This window comes from Apaloderma vittatum, unplaced genomic scaffold (genome assembly GCF_000703405.1).
Source record: "Apaloderma vittatum isolate BGI_N311 unplaced genomic scaffold, ASM70340v1 scaffold33717, whole genome shotgun sequence".
Lineage (NCBI taxonomy): Eukaryota > Metazoa > Chordata > Aves > Trogoniformes > Trogonidae > Apaloderma > Apaloderma vittatum.
The window spans coordinates 549-786 of NW_009728441.1; the positions used below are offsets into that span (position 1 = coordinate 549).

Here is a 238-nt window from a genome sequence, read left to right on the forward strand (position 1 = left end):
CCCCGCACTTCCTGGGGGCCGCCCTCCTGCTGTTAGCCACTGCCTTCATCTCCTTTGGGGCCAAAGTGTCCTCCTGGCTCAACCACGTCTTCTCGGCCATCAGCATGGGTGTCATCCTCTTTATTCTCATCATGGGCTTCATCCTTGCACAGCCCAAGAACTGGAGTGCCCAGGAGGGTGGCTTCGCCCCGTACGGACTGTCGGGCATCATGGCTGGCACAGCCACCTGCTTCTACGC

General features: G+C 60.5%; 1 protein-coding gene across 1 annotated transcript in view; it reads left to right on the plus strand.

Moving 5' to 3' along the window:
* SLC7A4 (solute carrier family 7, member 4) overlaps positions 1-238 on the plus strand; it is a gene marked incomplete at its 3' end in the record, with an annotated part of 2,581 nt that overhangs the window by 497 nt on the left and 1,846 nt on the right. The window contains 1 exon segment of the mRNA XM_009874087.1: positions 6-237. Within this exon segment, the coding sequence (XP_009872389.1) occupies positions 6-237 (232 nt within the window).